Source organism: Pyrus communis, chromosome 9 (assembly GCF_041283825.1).
Source record: "Pyrus communis isolate YQ-2024b chromosome 9, ASM4128382v1, whole genome shotgun sequence".
Lineage (NCBI taxonomy): Eukaryota > Viridiplantae > Streptophyta > Magnoliopsida > Rosales > Rosaceae > Pyrus > Pyrus communis.
The window spans coordinates 19,342,219-19,363,550 of record NC_142573.1 but is presented as its reverse complement, the minus strand read 5'-3'; the positions used below and the strand labels follow the sequence as shown (position 1 = coordinate 19,363,550).

General features: G+C 39.8%; 1 protein-coding gene across 1 annotated transcript in view; it reads left to right on the top strand.

Annotated features, from left to right (window-relative positions):
- Positions 1-1,407: 1,407 nt before the first annotated feature.
- LOC148694374 (uncharacterized) overlaps positions 1,408-21,332 on the top strand; it is a 35,293-nt gene continuing 15,368 nt past the window's right edge. Inside the window, exons 1-3 of the mRNA XM_088700690.1 lie at positions 1,408-4,875; positions 4,972-5,857; positions 5,993-6,521. Coding sequence (XP_088556816.1) covers positions 1,443-4,875; positions 4,972-5,857; positions 5,993-6,521 — 4,848 coding nt within the window. The 5' untranslated portion in view covers positions 1,408-1,442. The remainder of the gene's footprint in view (positions 4,876-4,971; positions 5,858-5,992; positions 6,522-21,332) is intronic.

Below are 21,332 nucleotides of genomic sequence, written 5' to 3'. Positions count from 1 at the left end.
AAATTCGTCCAACCCTCTCCACACCCTTGCCGCAGCCACTAAACACCTTTCTCCTTAGTTTTAAGCTTTGCCGCACCATCCCCTTCCCCTAAACACTACTACATCCCTCCATAACCATACATCCATACACCTAAGGCCCTAAACCTGTCCCTAGACCTTTGCCGCACCAAGGAGGAGGAGAAGGAAGCTCGGAAGTTCATGCAATTCAAGTTCGCGTCGCTGGAATTTCTAGGTGTTTCTTTTCCTTTGATTTCAATGTTTAAATTTATTTCTCTTTGTTTTGTGCGTATGAGGAACTAAACCCCCCCTTGGCTAGGGGGGGATTCGAAACCATGAACATACTTGCTATATGATTTGATTACTTCTAATTGCGTTTCATAAGTTGTGAATTCAATTTACTTATCTATGTGAATTACATTGATTTGTGTGTGTTGGTTGAGAGTGCACGCTTAATTATCATGCATAAATTGGATGCTAGGATATAAGGAAATTTCACCTAATCGTCATGGAATTATATTCACAAGTAGTAAAGGTTGATGATCTCAATCGCGTTAAGTAAATTCTTGGCATAAGTTTCATGCAATCATAGTAACAAGTGCTTCGTCAATGCTTATGGTTTTCATAGAACTTAATGATTCTTGCTTGTATCTCTATTATGCAATCATGTAGGGGACTTGTGGGGAATGTTTTGGGTTGTCGTATGCAATCATCCAATTCAATAACGTTAGGAAAATCTGAAGGTTAATTTAAGCGAACCTAATTAACTTGGGGCGTTGAGAATTCATGGGTTATTGAAAAGCAATTGGAAATCGTTTTATATGCAAGTATAACATGTGTGGAGATGAACCCCTTAGCTAGCTTCCCATCCATTCAATTCCATCCAATTCGTTTTTACAATCTGTTCTAGTTTAAAAAGTTTGTTTTGTTTTTAAATTCGTCCAAAACCAATCCCCCTTTACTTTGTTGAGTCATAGTAGTTAGAAATCACTTTAGTTTGTGTTTTTAAGTGTCTTAGGTCAAGTTAAAACCAATTTTCGTCCAAAGTTGTGTCTAGTGTTCAAAACTGCCCAGATTGTGTTTTTAAGGCAGTTTTGAGTGTTTTGGTGCTGTTTTGAGTCTTTTGGTTTGTTTTGGTGTTTTAAAGTTTAGTTTTGCATTCTTTGAGTCTAGTATAGTGTTTTAAACTTGTTTTTACGTATTTGAGTCAGTTTCCAAGTGATTAACAATCCCTCCTAATCCCCGGTCCAGAACGATCCCTACTTACATTCTTCACTACAATTGATAAAAAGAGGGTTTAATTTGTGTGCGTATAATTCTCGCATAAAATTTTGGCGCCGTTGCCGGGGATTAGCAACTTTGCTAATCCCTTGGATTGTTATTTTCGTTTTTCTTATTAGATCAGATTCTTATGTTATTTTGTTTCTTGTTTTAGGTACTTGTTTATGACTCGGAGTTCTAATCCGGTTCACGAACATATTTTAGACTTTGACGACGATTTTGAGCGTGAGTTGAGACGTAAGAGGAAGAACCCGGAACCTAGTGAATCAAGTGCAAGTTCCGAGTCCGTTTCTGAATTTGAAGAAGAAGTGGAAGACATGGCAGCGGACAACCGAACAATCAAGGAGCTTTCCGCTTCGGGATTGGCCAATGCCGCACCCTTGTGCATCCAATACCCAAGGGCGGCTCAAGACAAGACTGCCGAGTTCGAATTGAAGTCAAGCCTGTTACATCACATTCCAAAGTACCATGGGCTATCCATGGAAGATCCGAACAAGCACTTGAAGGAGTTTGAAGTCGTTTGCTCAAGCATGACTCCGGTGAACGTGGATGAGAGCATCTTGAAGATGAAGGCCATTCCCTTTTCTCTCCAAGAGAAAGCGAAAGATTGGTTGTACGAGTTGGCTCCCGGAACGGTCACATCATGGGAGAGCATGAAACGGGCTTTCTTGGAGAAGTTTTTCCCAACTTCTCGAGTCATCCTCCTACGAAAAAGGATAAGTGGAATTCAACAAGATGAAGGTGAATCCTTTCCTACTTATTATGAACGTTTTAAATCTCTTGTTGCTTCATGTCCACAGCATCAAATGAAGGAGGAACTACTTCTACAATACTTTTACGAGGGACTTCTACCTATTGAACGTCAAATGCTAGATGCCTCAGCGGGTGGAGCCTTGGTGGACAAGACCCCCACGGCTGCAAAGACCTTGATTGCTAATCGAGCATTGAATGCTCAACAATACGAAGGCGTTGGACAAAGGAATACCCCACGGCAACACCAAGTCAATGAGGTAAGTACCATAACCGAACTTCAAAATCAAATGGCTAACCTTACTACGTTGCTTTCTCAGGTGGTGGAAGGTCCAAAAGTCAAAACCGTAGCTTCTTGTGGCGTATGCTCCATGCAAGGACACCCTACGGACAAGTGCCCACAATTGATCGAGAATGGAGGGTGGGAGACACTCAATGCCGTGGGATATGGCAACCAATACCAATCACGTGGTGATCCGTTTTCTAATACTTACAATCCCGGTTGGCGTGATCATCCGAATTTCAAATGGCGAGACCCCCAACAAGGTCAACAACAAAGCGGATTTAGGCAACAACCCCCGGGTTTTTATCAAAAGCCGTTGGCACCACCACAAGCCCAAGCACAACCTGCCCAAAGCAATGTAGGTAATTCAAGTGATAATGATAAGATTTTTCAATTACTTACTACTTTGACGCAGGAAGTCCAAACTCAAAACAAAGAGAGGCAAATCCAAGACAAGAGGGTGGACAACTTGGAGAAGCAAGTGGGACAGATTGCCGAGTTCATGGGGCAATTTCGTGAGCAAGGAAGGTTGCCTAGCTCAACGGTGGTCAATCCGAAAGGTGGATTCGAATCTGCAAAAGCTATGCATTTGCGAAGTGGAAAGCAAGTCGGATCTGACCTCAACCCATCCAAATCACGATCCAACGAGGAGGACGAGTTGAGAATTGAAGAGGAAGAGCAAAGGCCACTCACGGCCAAGGTGGAACCAAATGTGCCGCAAGTTCCAAGTGATCCCAAGTCGACCAATTCATCCAATAAAGGTAAGAACGTGTCAAGTTCGGTTCCTACTAATGATTTTCCTGCGAATGTTCCCTTTCCTAGTAGGTTTAAGCAAACAAAGCAAGAAGAAGCGGAAAAGGACATCTTGGAGACGTTTCGGAAAGTTCAAGTTAATATCCCCCTTTTGGATGCAATCAAGCAAGTACCGAGGTACGCCAAGTTCTTGAAGGAACTTTGCACCAATAGGAGGAGGATTTCGACCAAGGAGGTGGTCAAAGTAGGTGAAAACGTCTCAGCCATCTTACAACGCAAGCTGCCCCCAAAATGCAAAGATCCGGGTAGTTTTACAATTCCGTGTGTTATTGGTAATTCTAGGTTTGAATCTGCCATGTTAGACCTAGGTGCATCTATAAATGTCATGCCATATTCAATTTATGCATCTATGAACCTAGGAGCGTTGAAAAACGATGGTGTGATCATACAATTAGCCGATAGATCTAATGCCTATCCAAAGGGAGTTTTGGAAGATGTGTTAGTGCAGGTTAATCATTTGATCTTCCCGGCGGACTTCTACGTACTTGAGATGGATGAATCGGACCATGCCCCTTCATTGCCCATCCTCCTCGGAAGGCCATTCATGAAAACTGCTCGTACGAAGATTGACGTATATAATGGCACTTTGACCATGGAATTTGATGGGGAAGTTATTAATTTCAATCTTTCTGATTCTATGAAGTACCCTAGTGAGAATCATTCGTGTTTTGCTATTGATATAATTAACTCTTTGGCGCAGGACTATTTAGACAATTTGAAGGATGATGCACTTGAATTGGTCATTGCACAAGGAAGGAACATGCAAAACATGAAAACAACCACCAAGGAACCCCACGGCATGCATGAGGAATCCTTGGCCGTGCCCCCTAATGAGGATATTATTAAGATGGTGGCTGCCCTTGAGTCATTGCCATTTCAATCGGGTAAGTATTCAGACCCTATTTTAAGTTCAGTTTCGGCTAATAAAATGCTTCCCTCAGTTGTGCAGCCACCTACACTTGAACTTAAGCCGTTGCCTAGTCATTTGAAGTACGTTTTCTTGGGCGAGGATGACACGTTGCCCGTCATTATTTCATCCTCACTCACGGCACAAGAAGAGAGCAAATTGGTACGAGTGCTTAAGGAGTACAAAACAGCAATTGGATGGACCTTGGCCGACATCAAGGGAATTAGCCCTACTACATGCATGCATCGCATACTTCTAGAGGAGGGGTCCAAAACATCCAGAGAGGCTCAACGCCGTCTCAACCCTCCGATGATGGAAGTTGTGAAAAAGGAGGTAATCAAGCTTTTGGATTGTGGAGTAATCTATCCAATCTCGGATAGTAAGTGGGTCTCACCCGTTCAATGCGTTCCGAAGAAATCTGGAGTGACTGTGGTTGCAAATGCCGAGAATGAACTTGTTCCTCAACGCATTCAAACCGGTTGGAGGGTGTGCATCGATTATAGGAAGCTAAACGCCGCAACAAGGAAGGATCACTTCCCACTGCCGTTCATCGACCAAATGCTTGAGAGGTTAGCCGGTTATGCTTTCTATTGTTTTCTTGATGGTTATTCTGGTTATAATCAAATTGTCATAACACCCGAAGATCAAGAAAAAACCACTTTTACATGCCCCTTCGGTACTTTTGCATATCGTCGCATGCCTTTTGGTTTATGTAATGCACCTGCTACATTTCAACGATGCATGATGAGCATATTTTCTGATTATGTTGAGAAAATCATTGAAGTATTTATGGATGATTTTAGCGTGTTTGGTGATTCCTTTGATGGTTGCTTGCATAATCTTAGTTTAATCTTAAAACGTTGCGTTGAAACTAACCTTGTTCTTAATTGGGAAAAATGCCATTTCATGGTTAAACAAGGCATAGTTTTAGGTCATATAGTCTCTGAAAACGGTATTGAGGTTGACAAGTCGAAAATAGATCTTGTACGTCACTTACCCTCTCCAACTTCGGTTAGAGAGGTTCGTTCTTTTCTTGGCCATGCAGGATTTTATCGTAGGTTTATCAAGGATTTCTCAAAGGTTGCACAACCTCTTTGCCGTCTCCTACAAAAAGACGTGACGTTTGAATTCACCAAGGAGTGGACGGCATCATTTAACCAACTTAAGGAGTTGTTGACCACGGCACCCATCATTGTTCCACCGGATTGGAGTCTACCTTTCGAGCTCATGTGTGATGCGTCCGACTATGCTTTAGGAGCTGTTTTAGGACAAAGAAAGGGCAAGAGGCCGCATGTCATCTACTACGCCTCACGGACATTGAACGATGCACAATTGAACTACTCCACTACGGAAAAAGAACTTCTTGCCGTTGTCTTTGCTTTAGATAAATTTCGATCATATCTAATTGGTACTAAAGTAATTGTTTTCACTGATCATGCAGCTCTGAAGTACTTGCTCACTAAAAAGGAGGCCAAGCCACGCCTAATTCGATGGATGTTGCTACTTCAAGAGTTCGACATAGAGATTCGGGACAAGAAGGGAAGTGAAAACGTGGTGGCTGACCACTTAAGCCGAATGGTGCACAATGAAGAAGCCCTACCAATTGCCGAGACATTCCCCGATGAACAATTGCTGTCCATAAAGGTTAGTACACCTTGGTATGCCGATATAGTTAATTTTTTGGTGTCAAAACGTATTCCAAATGAGTTCACTAGGCACCAACATGATAAACTTAGGCATGATGCACGGTTTTATGTGTGGGATGATCCTTACTTATGGAAATTTTGCCCCGATCAGATTATACGTCGCTGTGTGCATAATTCTGAATGTCATTCAATTTTGAGTTTTTGTCATACATATGCATGTGGAGGGCACTTTGGCACACAACGCACGGCCCTCAAAGTGTTACAATGTGGATTTTATTGGCCTAGTATTTTTAAGGATGCTAGAACGTTTTGCTTAACATGTGATAAATGCCAAAGAATGGGTGGTATTAGTGCAAGGGACCAAATGCCGCAGGTTTCTATCCTAAATGTTGAAATTTTTGATGTTTGGGGTATTGATTTTATGGGTCCCTTCCCTTCATCGTATGGTTTCATGTATATTTTGCTTGCGGTTGATTATGTGTCAAAATGGGTGGAAGCCAAGGCCACCCGGACTAACGATTCTAAAGTGGTTGCAGATTTTATTAGAACTAACATTTTTGCAAGGTTTGGAATGCCACGAGTGATCATTAGTGATGGAGGGTCACACTTTTGCAATCGGACCATTGAAGCGTTATTGAGGAAATACCATGTCACCCATAAGGTTTCTACACCTTACCATCCTCAAACGAATGGCCAAGCCGAGGTTTCCAACCGAGAGATCAAGCAAATACTTGAGAAGACCGTTGGGCCAACAAGGAAGGATTGGAGCTTACGGTTAGATGATGCACTTTGGGCGTATCGTACGGCGTACAAAACCCCCATTGGGATGTCCCCTTTTAGACTTGTCTATGGCAAGGCGTGCCATCTTCCCGTGGAGTTGGAGCATAAAGCTCTTTGGGCCGTCAAGAAGTTCAACATGCACTTAGATGAAGCGGGAAGTCTTAGGAAATTCCAATTGAATGAGCTTGATGAAATACGGCACGAGGCGTACGATAATGCAAGCATTTACAAGCAAAAGACCAAAGCTTTCCATGACAACATGATCCGTGGGAAATCATTCTCAATTGGGCAGAAAGTGCTATTGTTCAATTCCCGTTTACGTTTATTTCCCGGTAAGTTACGTTCTAAGTGGATTGGACCATTTGTTATTACTAATGTTTTTGTTCATGGTGCAGTCCAAATCCAAAGCTTGAAAACGGGACAAGAATTCAAGGTGAACGGGCATCGTTTGAAGCCCTATTATGACACCTTTGTGGAGCATGCCGTGGATGACATACCCTTGGAAGCCGTGGGCCCTAGTAAGGAGTGAATGAGGTCTTCGTCCGGCTGTACGACGTTAAAGCAAGCGCTACTTGGGAGGCAACCCATGCATTCAACAAAGGAAGACCGAGAAAGCACTCCAATTCCAGATTTGCGTTCCTAAACTCTTCTCTTTGTTGTTGATTTTGTTTCTGCCATGTTAGGTTGTTAGATGTTATTTTGTTTGTTTGTGTGTTATTTGTGTGAGTCTATGCTTGAAACATTGAGGACAATGTTTGATTTAAGTGTGGGGGGGTAACCAAAGTGTTTTGATGCAAATTCGTAGGGCTTTGTCACCCATAATTTCAAATGTTGTTTCTTGCTGTTTTTAAGTGTTTTTAAGCCGTTTTAGAGTGTTTTAGAGTTTGTTGTTCTAAAAATCCGAAAATCCCAGAAAAAATTGAAAAAATTGTTTTGAAAACACAAAAAGAGTTGTTTTTAAGTTGTTTTTGTGTGTTTGTATGTGTCTTAGGGTACCTTCCAACACAATGATGAGGATTCGGTTTGTAATTGCATGACTGTTAAAAAGAATGATTAACATGGATGAAAGTTTGATTTACTCTTTGTTTATGCTTGGTTGTGGTTATAACTTATGACTTCACATGTAATCAAAAAGAAAAAAGAAAAAAATTAGTTTTTGTAACATGCTTGAAGGAAGGAACTCAAACTAATGCTACAACCTTGTGAGACTTGAGCCTAAACGTTTATTTGGAGAGTTAATAATCTGGGCATTGTTGTTTTCTAAAAGTCGTTGCATGATCTCATTATTCTTTGCTTGGCTACTACTTAGAAGGCGTTTCATCATTTAGTTCCAAACACTAAAACTCATGCCAATTTCATTCAAAACATGTTATTGAATTGCATAACACATATTCAAGATGAAGTTGTGTAGTGACCACCATAGCCAAATTGCCATATTTCCCTATTTCATTTGTTTTGTAGGATTTAACCCCGTTGAGCCTTGTGTAGCCTACTTTCTTTGTTAACCCATAATTATCCTCACCTAGCCTAGAGTAGGACCACCCATACCTTTGTTCTTGAAGCATAGTAAAAGCATAACTCAAGATGAATTCCTTTTGATCATTGCATTGCAGAAAACAAGTGTGGGGGAAGGATTCTTGATATATGGGTGTGCCAAAGTCTTGAATGAGGCACGGCAAAGAGAGAAAAAAAAAAAAAAAAAAAAAAAAAAAAAAAAAGAAAAAGAAAAAAAAAAGAAAAAAAAATTTCGTGGAAAATAAGAAGAAAAGAAAGAAAAGTTGTGAAAAGAATGAAAAAGGAGTGAAAAGATGTGAAAAAGTGTTCTCAAGTGTTGTTTGTTGAAGGAAGGGTCCAAGGCATTGAATTCGGCCCTAATTGATTGCTTGAACCTTCCCTTTGAGTTTAAAAGTTGATTTCGGCATTCTAAGGGGAATTCTAAGTTCAATTTCATTATGTTGCTTACTATTGCTTTAAAGAACGTTTGTTTTCCCTATCCTTTCATTGTTAGCCAACTCCCCAAGCCCCGTTACAACCCTTGACTTTAATCTTGAGTGTTGTGTGTTTCAATTTGTGGAGTTTGAATTTGGTTTGAGTATATGGTGTCACTGGTTCTCGCATCTAAGTAGTAGCGTTCCATTCATGAGATCATATCTAAACATGTTATTAACTCCGGAAAAGTGCTTCCTTTGTCATACATATATGTGAGCATTCGTTTTCATATTTACATCTATCTTCTCACATATAACTAGTATAGGGTGTGTAGTCAGAAAATCTGAGTGAAAATTGAGTGCATATCTAGTAAGGAATTGAGGAAATTCTCTAAGGCATGTTACTACATTCAAAATCATGTTTTAATTGGTTATTTGTGAACTAATGAGTAGTGACCATGATTAAGTACATGCTTAAGCGTAAAGATGGCTAAAATCTGTGGGAATGATGATTTTTAACATGTCATGTGCATTGGAAATCTCTGAGACCCTTGTTGGAAGGTTAGGTTGTGTTTTACTTGTTTAGTGTCGTTTTGTTTGTTTGTTATCGTTTTGTTTTGCTCGAGGACTAGCAAAAGCTAAGTGTGGGGGAATTTGATAGGGGCATATTTATGCACCTTAGTTTAGCTTGTTCTTGTGCATTTATAGTGTTTTTCCTTACTAAAGTAGTCTTTTAAGCTAGTTTTATGTATTTTCAGGTTTTAAGGGCAAAGTATGCAAAAGGATGCATTTTGGAGCCTTTTGGAGTAAATTAGAGCTTGGAATGGATATCATATGCTTGGAGCCAAGAGGATGGACGAAATTGAAGACTTGAAGATGATGATTCCTACTTGAGCAAGGTTTCCTAGTTGAAGTAGGAAAGTCCCTAATGGAAGATGGTTTCCTAGTTGAAATAGGATTCCTAGTTAAAATGGGTTTCCTAGTTGAATTAGGATTCCTAGAAGAACAAAGTTTCCTACTCAAACAAGGTTTCCTACTTGAAGTAGGAAAGTTAAATCCAAATGGTTTCAAGTGAAGCAACAAAGAAGTTTTCCAAGTCCAAGAAGGAAAAGGAGTCCAAGATGAAGAAGGAATGACAAAGACAAGGTTTCCTAATCCTAATAGGCAAAGTTTCCAAGTGCAATGAGGAGTCCTTATCCATTTAGGATACCTTATCCTTGTTCTAGAAACCTTATCCATCCTTGCCATGAGTTTTCCTTGCATTGGAGGGTTTCTAGAAGCCCTAATCTGCCCTATCCTTTAGTGCCGCACCCTTATCTCTTTTTCCCTACAAATTTGGCCCTTTAAACATGATTCTAGGAACCTTATCTTATCTCCTACAAAAGTGGCGCCCCAAATCCTTCTAGAAGTGCCAATTTCTGCCACAAAACACTTTGTTTCTAGAACCCTAAAAATCTGGCGCCTCTATTCCTTTTCCTTTGGGGTTTCCTACCTTCTAGATGGCCTATTTCCTTGAGGATTTGGGTTATTCAAGTCCATATCTGATTACCCTAGGGTTTTAAGTGCCTATATATACTCATATTAACCCCTAGATCAGACCACCACCTCTCATACACATTCATTAATTCCAGAAATTCGTCCAACCCTCTCCACACCCTTGCCGCAGCCACTAAACACCTTTCTCCTTAGTTTTAAGCTTTGCCGCACCATCCCCTTCCCCTAAACACTACTACATCCCTCCATAACCATACATCCATACACCTAAGGCCCTAAACCTGTCCCTAGACCTTTGCCGCACCAAGGAGGAGGAGAAGGAAGCTCGGAAGTTCATGCAATTCAAGTTCGCGTCGCTGGAATTTCTAGGTGTTTCTTTTCCTTTGATTTCAATGTTTAAATTTATTTCTCTTTGTTTTGTGCGTATGAGGAACTAAACCCCCCCTTGGCTAGGGGGGGATTCGAAACCATGAACATACTTGCTATATGATTTGATTACTTCTAATTGCGTTTCATAAGTTGTGAATTCAATTTACTTATCTATGTGAATTACATTGATTTGTGTGTGTTGGTTGAGAGTGCACGCTTAATTATCATGCATAAATTGGATGCTAGGATATAAGGAAATTTCACCTAATCGTCATGGAATTATATTCACAAGTAGTAAAGGTTGATGATCTCAATCGCGTTAAGTAAATTCTTGGCATAAGTTTCATGCAATCATAGTAACAAGTGCTTCGTCAATGCTTATGGTTTTCATAGAACTTAATGATTCTTGCTTGTATCTCTATTATGCAATCATGTAGGGGACTTGTGGGGAATGTTTTGGGTTGTCGTATGCAATCATCCAATTCAATAACGTTAGGAAAATCTGAAGGTTAATTTAAGCGAACCTAATTAACTTGGGGCGTTGAGAATTCATGGGTTATTGAAAAGCAATTGGAAATCGTTTTATATGCAAGTATAACATGTGTGGAGATGAACCCCTTAGCTAGCTTCCCATCCATTCAATTCCATCCAATTCGTTTTTACAATCTGTTCTAGTTTAAAAAGTTTGTTTTGTTTTTAAATTCGTCCAAAACCAATCCCCCTTTACTTTGTTGAGTCATAGTAGTTAGAAATCACTTTAGTTTGTGTTTTTAAGTGTCTTAGGTCAAGTTAAAACCAATTTTCGTCCAAAGTTGTGTCTAGTGTTCAAAACTGCCCAGATTGTGTTTTTAAGGCAGTTTTGAGTGTTTTGGTGCTGTTTTGAGTCTTTTGGTTTGTTTTGGTGTTTTAAAGTTTAGTTTTGCATTCTTTGAGTCTAGTATAGTGTTTTAAACTTGTTTTTACGTATTTGAGTCAGTTTCCAAGTGATTAACAATCCCTCCTAATCCCCGGTCCAGAACGATCCCTACTTACATTCTTCACTACAATTGATAAAAAGAGGGTTTAATTTGTGTGCGTATAATTCTCGCATCATTGAGTCAAGTTATTACTTAATTTCGTCCAAATTTGTGTTTGTGCTCAAATCTGCCCAGAAAGTGGTTTTTAGGCAGATTTGAGTGTGTTTGTGTTGTTTTGAGTCTTTTGGTTTGTCTTAGTGTTTTAAAGTTTAGTTTTGCATTCTTTGAGTCTAGTATAGTGTTTCATATTGTTATTTTACGTTTTTGAGTCAAATCCAAGTGGTTAACAATCCCTCCTAATCCCCGGTCTAGAACGATCCCTACTTACATACTTACTACAATCGATAAAAAGAGGGTTTAATTTATGCGCGTATAATTCTCGCATCAGGTAGCTAAAACACCACTCAAAAACGTAAAACAAAGGTTAAAACACTAAACTAGACTCAAAGAATGTAAAACTAAACACTAGAACACTAAAACAAACCAAAAGACTCAAAACAGCAACAAAACACTCAAAATTGCCTTAAAAACACAATCTGGGCAGTTTTGAACACTTAACACTAATTTGGACGAAAATACAATTTGTTTTGACTCAAAAGACTGTAAAACACACTTTTGGAAATATTTGGAATAAGTAAGAAAGGGGGATTTGTTTTTGGACGAATTTAAAAGAAAACAAGTAACTTAAAACTTAAAACAGATTTTTGGACGAATTTGAGTAAAACCAATGGATGATGAACTAGCCAAGGGATACTTCTCCACACATGATGCATTCAAACATAAGTTGATTTCCAGTTGCTTTTCCGATAAACCATGAACCTCAATACCCCAGATTAACCGTGACATCACTAATTAACCCTCAGATTTCCCTTAAGTTATTGGATTGGATGACATCATACGACAACCCAAAGCATTCTTCAAAAGTCCCCTACATGACATCATAATAGAGATACAATCAAAGATCATTACGTTCAATGGAAATCTTAAGTATTGACAAAGCACTTGTAACTATGACATCATGATACGCATGCTAGGAATTTACTTAACATGATTGTCAAAACAACCGTAACTACTTGTGAATATAAGTTTGTAACGATTAACCTTCAAATCGCATGAATATTCTCCTATCAGTGATGCACTAATTAACCTTCAAATCTTCCTAACGTTATTGAATTGGATGATGCATGCGACAATTCAAAACATTCCCCACAAGTCCTCAACATGAATGCATAGAAGAGGTACAAGCAAGAATCATTACGCTCTATGAAAATTATAAGTGTTGACGAGGCATTCGTTACTATGGATTGCATGAAACTTATGCCAAGAATTCGTTTAACGCGATTGTTTATAAGCAACCTCCACTACTTGTGAATATAAGTTCGTAACTATTAGGTGAAACTCACTTATATTCTAGCGTCATATTCATGCATGAAAATTAAGCGTGCACTCTCAATAAACATACATAAATAAGTTATCAATCAAACGGTTAAACAAATTGAATCCACAACTTATGAAACGCAATTAGAAGTAATCAAATCAAAATGCAAGCATAAACATATATTTCGAATTCCCCCCTAGCCAAGGGGGGTTTAGTTCCTCATGGTACAAAACAAAGAGAATCAAAGAAACACCTAAACATTCCAACAACTCAAACTTGAATTGTATGAACGTTTAGGCCCTCTTCTCTTCCATGCCTCATTCGTACAAAACAAAGAGTATTGAAATTAAACATAGAAATCAAAGAAACACCTAAACATTCCAACAACTCAAACTTGAATTGTATGAACGTTTAGGCACTCTTCTCTTCCTCTTCGTTGTAGCACAAGGTCTAAGGATAGTTTGATGGTGTGAATGGTTTGGGGAGTGGTGAAAATGGAAGGATGGTGGTGTTTGGATTGTAAGGGAAACTCACGGCCAAGGATTGGTGTTTTTGGTGAATTTCTGAATATGGAAGAATGAATTCATGTTGTGTGAAGTGTGTATGGTTTTTATAGGGAGATGGATGGATGAGAGAGGGAACATGACAGCTAGGTTGCATGTGCAAATGCTGGAAATCTGAAAATGGTGATGGGAGATGCATGTGGCTGATTTATGCATGTGATTAAAGGGTGGGAGTGCATGTGCAATGAGTGGTGTTGTTGGTGTGTGAAAGTGGCTGAATTGGTGGTGCATGTGATTAAAGAGTGAATGCATGTGTTGAATGATTTCTTGGTGAGGGAATGCATGTGCAAATGCATGTGGAATGTGGCTGCAATGAAATAGAAAGCTGGAAATGGGAAGGAATGTGCACGGCAATAATGGGCTGTTTTGTGTTGGTGGATGATTAAAAGTGCATGTGGGTGAATGATTAAAGTGCATGTGGGTGGAAATGCATGTGGAATGGCTGCAAGGATGAAATGAAAAGGGAAATGCATGTGGCTGCAAGGATGATTTCTGGTGGTGAATGGGTGTATGTTTGAATGATTGCAGATTGTGTGGGTGAGTGATTAGGTTGGAAATGCATGTGAATGCAAGGTGTGAATGATTATGAGTGCATGTGGGTGAATTAAAGGATGGAATGCATGTGAATTAGGTTGGAAATCTGATGGGAACTCACGGCATTAAGTGGAGTGAAATGATTGAATGTTTAATGGTTGCATGTGGCTGAAATGAAGTGTGTATGCATGTGCACGGCAAGGATGATTTCTGGTGGTGAATGGGTGTATGTTTGAATGATTAAAGGGTGTGGAAGATGGCTGGAAAGATGAAATGAAAAGGGAAATGCATGTGGCTGCAAGGATGATTTCTGGTGGTGAATGGGTGTATGTTTGAATGATTAAAGGGTGTGGAAGATTGTTGGAAAGTGTATGAATGGTGGAGGAAAGGTGGAAGTGCATGTGGAATGTGATGGGAATGCAAGAGGGGGGGAGCTGGAAATGCATGTGTGATGCACGGCTTTTGGGCAGATTGTTGGTGAAAATGTGTTGATGGTTTATGGAGATGCATGTGCAATGGATAAAGAAAAGGTTTAAATGTCCTAGAACTAAAGGGAACAAGGTTCCAACACTTTGGTCTTCAATTAGGTCTTCAATTTCGTCCAACACTTTGGCTCCAAGCATAAGCTATCCATCCTTAGCCCAAAAGTGCTCCAAAAGTCTCCAAAATGCATCTTTTTGCTCCTTTAGCCCTTTGGACCTACAAACACACGAAAATAGCTTAAAGTACTAAAATAACTAAAGAAACATAACGTAAATGCACGAGAACAAGCCATTTAAGTCGCATGAATATGCTCCTATCAGTAAGTCGCCTAAATATGCTCCTATCAGCCACCACATTCTCCACGCCCTTCTTATCCCGAATCTCAATGTCAAACTCTTGTAGAAGCAACATCCATCGAATTAGTCTAGGCTTGGCCACCTTTTTCGTGAGCAAATACTTGAGAGCTGCATGATCAGTAAAAATAATAACTTTAGTACCAAGTAAGTATGATCAGAAGTTATCTAATGCAAATACCACAACAAGTAATTCTTTTTCAGTGGTTGAGTAATTCAATTGAGCATCATTTAGTGTCCTAGATGCATAATAAATAACATGAGGTTGTTTGTTCTTTCGCTGCCCCAAAACAGCACCAATCTAGTCCGAAGCATCGCACATCAACTCGAATGGAAGGCTCCAATCTGGAGGTGTGATAATGGGAGCCGAAGTGAGAGCCTCCTTTAAATGTTTGAATGTCGTGGAGCATGCATCATCAAACTCGAAAGCCACCTCTTTTTGAAGCAATCGGCATAGTGGCTGTGCAATCTTGGAGAAATCCTTTATGAAACGCCTATAAAAACCTACGTGACCAAGAAACGAACGAACCTCTCTAATCGAAGTTGGAGAGGGTAAGTGACGAACAAGGTCTACCTTAGATTTATCCACTTCAATGCCTTTTTTCAGAATAATATGTTCTAGAACAATACCTTGCTTAACCATGAAGTGACATTTTTCCCAATTAAGCACAAGATTCGTTTCAACACAACGTTTCAAAATTAAGGTCAGATTATTCAAGCAATGATCGAATGAATTACCAAACACGCTAAAGTCATCCATGAATATCTCAATAATTTTCTCCACATAATCAGAAAATATACTCACCATGCATCGTTGAAATGTCGCAGGGGCATTGCACAAACCAAATGGCATGCGCCTATATGCGAAGGTGCCAAAGGGGCACGTGAAGGTTGTCTTCTCTTGGTCCTCCGGAGCTATCACAATTTGGTTATATCCGGAATATCCATCAAGAAAGCAATAAAATTTATAACCGGCTAACCTTTCTAACATTTGGTCAAGGAATGGCAATGGAAAGTGATCCTTCCTTGTCATGGCATTTAACTTCCTGTAATCAATACAAACACGCCAACCGATCACAACACAAGTGAGTACAAGCTCTTGTTCTTCATTCTTCACCACCGTGACTCCAGACTTCTTTGGAACAATCTGCACGAATGACACCGAACGACTATCAGAAATAGGATATATAACACCACAATCAAGCAATTTTATAACCTCCTTTTTCACTACTTCCAACATGGGTGGATTAAGGCGACGTTGAGCTTCACGAGATGGCTTGGCTTCCTCCTCCAAAAGGATGCGATGCATGCACGTGGTGGGACTAATGCCTTTGATATCCGCCAAGGTCCATCCAATGGCAGATTTGTGCTCCTTTAACACCCTTATCAACTTGTCTTCTTCTTGGGCCATGAGTGAGCTAGATATGATGACGGGTAGTGTCTGATCTTCTCCCAAGAAAACATACTTCAAGTGACTAGGTAATGGCTTTAACTCAAGTGTAGGTGGCTGCACAATTGATGGAAGTAACTTGTTAGTCAAAAACAAATCTAAAATTGAGTGTGGAGACTTACCAGAGTGTGAGGGCAATGAATCGAGGGCAACGACCATTTCAATCACTTCACCACAAGGGAGCACGGCAATATGGTCAGATTGCATGCCGTGGGTTGCAAGGATTCCCCCACCCTCATTTCTTGCTCCTATGCCGTGCACTAAGGCTACCTCAAGTGCATCTTCATTCATTTGATCCAAATGGACCTGTGCCATAGAATCAACAATGTCAATAGCAAAAGAAGAATGGTCCTCAATTGGATATTTAATGGTTTCAAAAAGATTAAAATTAATAATGTCCCCATCAAACTCCATGGTTAATGTTCCCGTAAACAAGTCTATCTTTGTTCTCGCTGTTTTCATGAATGGACGGCCTAGCAAGATTGGCAATGATGGAGCATGGCTCGAATCCTCCATTTCTAAGACATAAAAATCTGCAGGAAAGATAAGATGATTGACCTGCACTAAAACATCCTCAAGGACTCCCTTGGGATAAGCGTTAGAACGATCGGCCAATTGAATTATAACGCCATCTTGTTTTAACTCACCAAGGTTCATAGATGCATAAATGGAATATGGCATGACATTAATAGAAGCACCTAAATCTAACATGCATTGTTCAAATCTAGTGTTTCCAATTATGCATGGGATAGTAAAGCTCCCTGGATCCTTACACTTTGGAGGTAACTTTCGTTGCAAAACCGCAAATACATTTTTACTTACTTTCACAACTTCTTTGTTTGAAATTCTTTTCCTAGTTGTGCATAACTCTTTTAAAAACTTTGCATACCTGGGCACTTGCTTAATAGCTGATAGGAGCATATTCATGCGACTTAAATGGCTTGTTCTCGTGCATTTACGTTATGTTTCTTTAGTTATTTTAGTACTTTAAGCTATTTTCGTGTGTTTGTAGGTCCAAAGGGCTAAAGGAGCAAAAAGATGCATTTTGGAGACTTTTGGAGCACTTTTGGGCTAAGGATGGATAGCTTATGCTTGGCGCCAAAGTGTTGGACGAAATTGAAGACCTAATTGAAGACCAAAGTGTTGGAACCTTGTTCCCTTTAGTTTTAGGACATTTAAACCTTTCCAAATCCCTTATGCTGTGCATCTCCACCTTTCTCCCAAAACCATACACATGCATTCATTATTCATTCCCTCACATGCTCCCATTACTTATCATATCATCCACTTATCTTATCACCACTTATCATATCATCCACTTATCATTCACCACTTATCTTATCATCCACTTATCATATCATCCACTTATCATTCACCACTTATCTTATCACCACTTATCTTATCATTCACTTATCATATCATTCACTTATCATATCATTCACTTATCATATCATACACTTATCATAACCATACACTTATCACTTATCACAACAACAACCTTGCACATGCACATTCATCCACATGCATCCATAATCATTCACTCATCTTTAATGCACATGCATCTTCCATAAATCAAATCAGCCACATCCACATGCACTTATTCCATTTCATCATTACACCACATTCTCTCCCTTTAATCACATGCATAAATCAGCACATGCATCTCCCATTCCCATCAGATTTCCATCATATTCACATGCATTCCATCCTTTAAAACATTGCACATGCACTCCCTTTAATTAATTAAGCCACATGCACTCCCATCCATTTCATCATTGCAGCCAACACATGCTTTCACATGCATTTTCAGATTGTCCCCTTGCACATGCAGCCACATATTCATTGCACATGCAATTCCAACCCACATGCATCCTTTAATCATTCAAACATGCAGCCACATTCCCTCCTAGCTGTCATGTTCCCCCCCATTTCACCTATAAATAAGCATCCATTGCATTCATTCTCATTCATTCTCATACACACTTCCATTTCATAAATTCATCCATTGCAGAAATGTAGACATCAAACTCCCTTGTGCCGTGCTCTCCCTTACAATCCAAACACCATCCTTCCATTTCCACCACTTCCCAAACCATTCACACCATCAAACTATCCCTAGACCTTGTGCTACAACGAAGAGGAAGAGAAGAGTGCCTAAACGTTCATACAATTCAAGTTTGAGTTGTTGGAATGTTTAGGTGTTTCTTTGATTTCAATGTTTAATTTCAATACTCTTTGTTTTGTACGAATGAGGAAAGGAAGAGAAGAGTGCCTAAACGTTCATACAATTCAAGTTTGAGTTGTTGGAATGTTTAGGTGTTTCTTTGATTTCTCTTTGTTTTGTACCATGAGGAACTAAAATCCCCTTTAGCTAGGGGGTGATTCAAAATATATGTTTATGCTTGCATTTTAATTTGATTACTTCTAATTGCGTTTCATAAGTTGTGGATTCAATTTGTTTAACCGTTTGATTGATAACTTATTTATGTATGTTTATTGAGAGTGCACGCTTAATTTTCATGCATGAATATGACGCTAGAATATAAGTGAGTTTCACCTAATAGTTACGAACTTATATTCACAAGTAGTGGAGGTTGCTTATAAACAATCGCGTTAAACGAATTCTTGGCATAAGTTTCATGCAATCCATAGTAACGAATGCCTCGTCAACACTTATAATTTTCATAGAGCGTAATGATTCTTGCTTGTATCTCTATTATGCATTCATGTAGGGGACTTGTGGGGAATGTTTTGAATTGTCGCATGCGCTAACCCATCCAATTCAGTAACGTTAGGAAGATTTGAAAGTTAATTAGTGCATCACGGTTAACTTGGGGTGTTGAGCATCATGGTTTATTGAAATGCAATTGGAAATCATTTTATTATGCAAGTATAACATGTGTGGAGATGAACCCTTTAGCTAGCCTTCATTCCATTCAATTCCATCCATTTCATCTTTACTATCTGTTTTAATTTAAATCTGTGCATTTTATTCAATTTTCGTCAAATCTAATTCCCCCTTTACTTTAATGTCCAATTTAGTTAGAAAGTGTTTTAGTTTGTGTTTATAAGTGTTGTGATTCAATTTATTACATAAATTTGTCCAGATTCACCAAAGTGCTTAAAACTGCCCAGAAAGTGATTTTAAGGCAGTTTTGAGTGTTTTGGGTGATGTTTGAGTGTTTTGGTTTGTCTTAGTGTTTTAAAGTGTTAGATTAGTTTCAAATACATTTAGTTTGTGTTTTTAAGAGTCTTGAGTCAAGTTACAACTTAGTTTCGTCCAAATTTGTGTTTGTGCTCAAATCTGCCCAGAAAGTGGTTTTTAGGCAGATTTGAGTGTGTTTGTGTTGTTTTGAGTCTTTTGGTTTGTCTTAGTGTTTTAAAGTTTAGTTTTGCATTCTTTGAGTCTAGCATAGTGTTTTATTTTATGTTTTTACGTTTTTGAGTCAAATCCAAGTGATTAACAATCCCTCCTAATCCCCGGTCCAGAACGATCCCTACTTATACATATACTACAATTTGACGAAAAGAGGGTTTAATTTGTGCGCGTATGAATCTCGCATCAAATTTTGGCGCCGTTGCCGGGGATTAGTAAATTTGCTAATTCCTTGGATTGTTTTATTTTCGTTTGTTTTTATTTTATTCTAGATTCTTAATCTTGTTTTGTTTTTTTTTGTTCTAGGTACTAGTTTATGACTCGGAGTTCTCATCCGATTTGTGAACATATCCTGGAGTGATTGGGTTCTTCGTCCGGTTGCAAGACGTAAAAGAAAGCGCTACTTGGGAGGCAACCCAATGCACTAAATAAAACAAAGCATGTTCATAAAAAAAAAAAAAAAAAAAAAAAAAATGATACTAAACATGGAGAAAGATGGAGCTTCACAAAGGTTGTTTACGTGAAACCCCACTACGAGGCGTCGGAGCGGAAGGCATAGGAGCGGAAGGCATAGAAGCGGGAGGCATAGAAGCGGGAGGCATCGGAGCGGAAGCCATCGGAGCGGAAGGCATCGGAGCTAGAGCATTCCAGGCCTCAATACTTGGCCAAGCGCTGGATGACCCAGGAAAAATGTGCCTCTGGAAGAAAGCTGCAAGCCTTTGACGGTCACTTTGACTGTCACTTTGCATTCGACCATTGGATTCTTGCAGCTCATCAAGCTTCCTCTTCATGCCCGATGAATAGTTATTTGCAAGCACATGCAAACTTCTATTCTCGTACTTAAGCAGTTTGATCTCTTGCTTAAGACTTTCCACCTCCGCCATCAATGATTCCACCTGACGGGAGCGGGCAAGCAGGCGTTGGCCCATGTTGGACACAGAACTCGCACACTGAACACTAAGTGCGAGGGACTCTTGAACGACCAACTCATCGGACCGTCCTGACAGCAGCCTACTATCTTTTGGAGTGAGGAGGTTCCTAGCTACTATTGTAGCTGTTGTGGCGTCCTGCATCACGAAGTCTTCACCTGTGAGAGGACCGTTAGAAGATAAGAAAGAAGGGCGCCATACATTACCTTGACGCGGCGCGCCCGTATTACTGCTGAGACTCAATTCTAAGCTAAGGTTCGATGGGTTTGCCATTTTTTCAAAAGTGTTCAGAGAGATGGGGTGGATGGAGTTAATTCTGAAAGGGCCGGAGTCGATTTTCAAGAATGGGCAATCTTCAGAGTGTGTTTGTTGTGGTGATCAATAGCTCTATAAAAAGCCAAGGCGACGCGTCCACCGATTCAAAAAGCCGGAATTTCCGGCGTAAGTTAAGCGACGCGTTCTCGGCTTTTCAGAAAACGCGTTCAACTTTGTCAAAAGTTCATGTGGAGGTCATCATCGCAGTTACACTTTTGTCGACAAGCGTAAATTTCGGCGACGCTTTCTCTGCTTTTCAGAAAGCGCGTGCGACTTTGTCAAAAGAGCTCAGACAGAGCCGCGTACGCACTACTACGTGTCGTTCAGAAATCGAAGGGGCATCCTGCAGAAATCGAAGAGGCGTCCGTTCAGAAATCGAAGAGACGTTTGTCGACACGGGTAAAAGAACAATACCACCACTTGATATTATCTCTATATATGTCGACCTTCGTCTTTTATGGCAAGGCAAACCTGAAGAAAATGCCCAACTCTCCCTCACCTCTGAGGGTGCACTCCCAGCAAAGCCTTTCGAAAAAACTCAATTCTTTCTTCTTCCCCAAAGATGATACCAGATGCCTGGAGTACAGATGACCCAGGAGGAAATGGCGGATTGAAGTGTGCTGATTCGTTCACCGCTTCTTCAAAAGCAAAGGTATCTCATATCATCAAGGTCAAAAGCAAAAGTAT